The sequence below is a fragment of the Aplysia californica genome, unplaced genomic scaffold (genome assembly GCF_000002075.1).
Source record: "Aplysia californica isolate F4 #8 unplaced genomic scaffold, AplCal3.0 scaffold00930, whole genome shotgun sequence".
In the NCBI taxonomy this organism is placed as follows: domain Eukaryota; kingdom Metazoa; phylum Mollusca; class Gastropoda; order Aplysiida; family Aplysiidae; genus Aplysia; species Aplysia californica.
Genome location: NW_004798200.1, coordinates 82,329 through 85,846, shown reverse-complemented (window position 1 = coordinate 85,846; position 3,518 = coordinate 82,329). Strand labels below are relative to the sequence as shown.

At 43.3% G+C, this 3,518-nt stretch overlaps 1 protein-coding gene across 2 annotated transcripts in view; it reads right to left on the bottom strand.

The window, feature by feature from the left end:
- Positions 1-553: 553 nt before the first annotated feature.
- The window catches only part of LOC101849969 (toll-like receptor 4), a 26,318-nt gene continuing 23,353 nt past the window's right edge, over positions 554-3,518 (bottom strand). For both annotated transcript variants that reach the window (XM_013089330.2, XM_013089329.2), the window contains exon 3: positions 554-3,518. In XM_013089330.2, coding sequence (XP_012944784.1) covers positions 664-3,518 — 2,855 coding nt within the window. In that variant the 3' untranslated portion in view covers positions 554-663.

Genomic DNA, 3,518 nt, shown 5'->3' with positions numbered 1-3,518 from the left:
GCTGTGATTGGATGCGAGCAATGTTTGACTTATATCCGAGCTGCAATTGGTTCTTTTTCATAGTATGTGATTGGTTCTTCTCCAGGTTCCTGCCCGTGCTGGGATTGGCTCCTTTTTGGCCTTCATTTGCTCGTTCTGTCTTCTGATTGGCTTCAGTCCGGACTGAGATAGGCCTCTTCCGTTTCCTGATTGACCACTGTCTGTACGGGCTATGATTGGCTACTCGCTACCTCAGAATTACAAAGTTCTATCTGCTCCGTACCTAGTTTTGAGAAATCTGACGTCAAAGATTTTGAGTTTTTCAACATATCAAGCTTTTTTAAATACAATTCTCTGTATATCTTGATAATGACTTCGAATAATTTTATGATTTTAATAGAGTAGATAGAATATGTAATTGTTTTTTTTATTACATGGTCTTCATAATGAAAAAAACGGCCAAAAATGTCAGATAGAACGTTGTACTTCTGAGGAGACAAGCTGAAATTGAAAAAGCGGGGACATCATGGAAACAGATAGAAAAGGATGCTCAGGACAGGTTTCGCTGGAGTAATGCTGTTGATGGCCTGTCCTCCACTTGGAGTTAAAAAGGGCAAGAGAAGAGAGAGAAGACTTCTGAGGTAGCGTAGACTGTCCTGTCCAGGTCTGCCAACAACACACCTGCTATGTTTCTCCGCTCACATCCAGCCTGGGCTCTGACTGGCTATTGGAATGGCCGATCACTCGTGAGAGCGCGTCCCAGAAGTTCTTTTTGATGTTCTCGTCCTCCATCTCCTCCTGTGGTGGGTACTCTGTGTACTTGTTCTCTCTCAACACCCGCATGAGGTCCCGGGACAGACGCTGGTAGTCCATGGGCACGGCCAGGATTAGGTGCAGCACCGGACGCTTCTCAAAGACCATCTCACACAGCGCCATCTGGATACCGTACTCGGAATAATCGTCATCGAGGAAGTCGGGGGAGACCACGGGGAGGGTGAGAGTGCTACTTTGCACGGCACACGTTATGTTTGTGGTGATGAAGGTACCGGGCATGAAGTCTCGGTCCGCGACACAAAGTTTGTGGCCTCGGTTTGTCTCCAGCTCTGTCAGCATGGTTTGTAAAACAAAATCTCGATCTTCTTCGGCGTATAGTATGAAAGCGTCGAACTTGTGACCTGAAGTTTGGGAACTGGGATGGAACCCAAACCACTTGGAGACCGTCACTTTGTGCAGGTATCGTAACTTCCAGCGGCACCGATACACCACGAGGAAACTCGAGAGCAAAAGGAATAACGAGGCGCACACGACTGAAATGAAGACCACGTCGAGCAAAGGAGCGCAGCGTCTCCTCATGGTCGATACACGAAGGCTCAGGTCCCCAATGGTGACGTAATGGTTCTTTTCCAAGCGACAAACCAAAAAGTCTTTGCCAGACAGATGGACTTTGGTCGTTGCTAACCATGACAAGATTTCGATACCTTTACAAGTACAAGGGAGTGGGTTTTTCCGCAAGTCTAAACTCACAGGATGGTGGAGAGCTATTGAGTCTAGACCGTCTCTTGTTGCTTTCCCAATCCACGCGATAGAGTTTTTGCTGGCATCGATTGTTGTCAAGTCTGGCATACTGGATACGCGAAAATTCAAACTCTGAAGTTTATTGTCTGATAATATTAGCACACGAAGTCTCTTCAAGCCCTTAAAAAAGTTCGGAGACAGCCTATAAATTAAATTCATAGACAAATCTAGCATGACAACACGGCCAAGTCGTTTGAAGAGTATGCCATGTTCGTCGTTGGCAAATTGTGGACCCAATATATTGTTGCGGATGTTAAAAAATTCTAGAGAATTGTTAAGAGGGAAAAACCTTTGATGGACGAATCTGCAGTAATTTCCCTCTAGAGACACGACCCTTTCACTCCCGTGTAGCCTGCCTCTACCCCATTTAGACAAAAAACTGTTCGAAAAATCTATCTCCTTTAATTTTGCCTTCTTTCCTTGAAGTAGGACGATTTCTCCATATAGTATGAATTCTGGGGTCCAAAGAATTTGCAAATTTGGTGGTAACTTAATCGCCTTCACTTCGTTTGAGATTGGAGTAGTGAAGCCATTTTGATTTTCACTCATCGTCTCTCGTGTTTTGTCCTCAGCGTCGGTCGCCTCGCCCATAACAAACAGATTGCTCCTCATACGGCCTGCATTTAGCAGCCCATTGTACAGAGGCGGCTGTATCGCTGGATATTCATATTCTTTCGGAATTCCATCTGGATACGCTTCTGAATCTATAATATCTGAAGGTATTAACTCACATGTCTCACCATCTTTGTTGTCTTGTTCGTTCCTTGGTAACTTCTTCACTATCCCAATGTTTTGAGCAGTTAAATCTAATTTCGCAAGGTTCTTCAAACTAGCCAAAAATTTGAGTTCAAAGGTTTCTATGGTGAATCTGTTGTTTCTCAGTACTAATGTCTTTAACGTTTGGGGCAGAGCCGTGAAGAAGTTTATCTCGATCATAGCGAGGTAATTCTCTGACAAATCCAGCAGCTCAAGCTTCATGTTCTTGATGAATTTCGAATCCTCTTCAGTCACGTACCTGCAGGGGAGACCATTGTGACTAACCAAATGGACAAGCTCCAGAGACTTCATTGAAGAATTTTGTAGACTAGCTAAGGAGCGCAAAGCTTCACTGAATCCAAGGTTTTTGGCGTAAGACATTTTTAAATGCTGTAATTTGGGCGTGCTGTAAAACGTGTCACTGTCGATCTGTGACATTAAACAGTGTTGTATTTCTAGCGATTTCAAGTATGGCGTATTCTCAAAAAACGAAGAGGTCAAATTCCCGATTCTACAGAAAGTTTTCCTTCCAACACCAACTTTAAGTGACTCCAAGTGTGTCAGATTTTTTACTTGGGGACCCAAAACAGCACCACGACCAAGCCCGTCCATGCTCAACACATTTAGATTTGTCAAATAGCCGAGGGCCTCATTCGGGTACATCTCAGACCCACCACTGTTACCTACTATGTTTAATTCCTTGAGAGATTTTAAATTCATGAAAAGCCTAGGAGGCATATGTGATAGGTAGTAACTGAAGTGCATGTTATTATTAAGAAGCAATGTACGTAAATTGGGAACACTGTCAAACGTGGCTAGTTCTATGTGTCGTATGTCATTGAAAGATAGGTCTAGTACATACAGCTGGTCTAATCCGGAGAACGTGAAGTTTGTAAGCGACTGGATCATGTTATGATTCACAGATAATTTTTTCAAAGAAGGTAAGGTTTTGAAAGCATTTTCTCCAATCGAACGAAAGTTATTATTTCCCAATAGCAAAATCAACAAAGAAGAAGATTTAGTAGTCTGAGCAAACGGCTGAACAACCGAAGTCAACTTATTATCTTGAGCATCGACAAAGGCAAGCTCGGGATATTTCAGCAAAACTGACAGATTAAAAGTCCGTAGCCTATTTTCAGTAAGCGTTAACTTGTAGATGTCATTGGGCAGGTCCATTGGAATGTGGTTGAGACCAAGAGAGGAGCAGT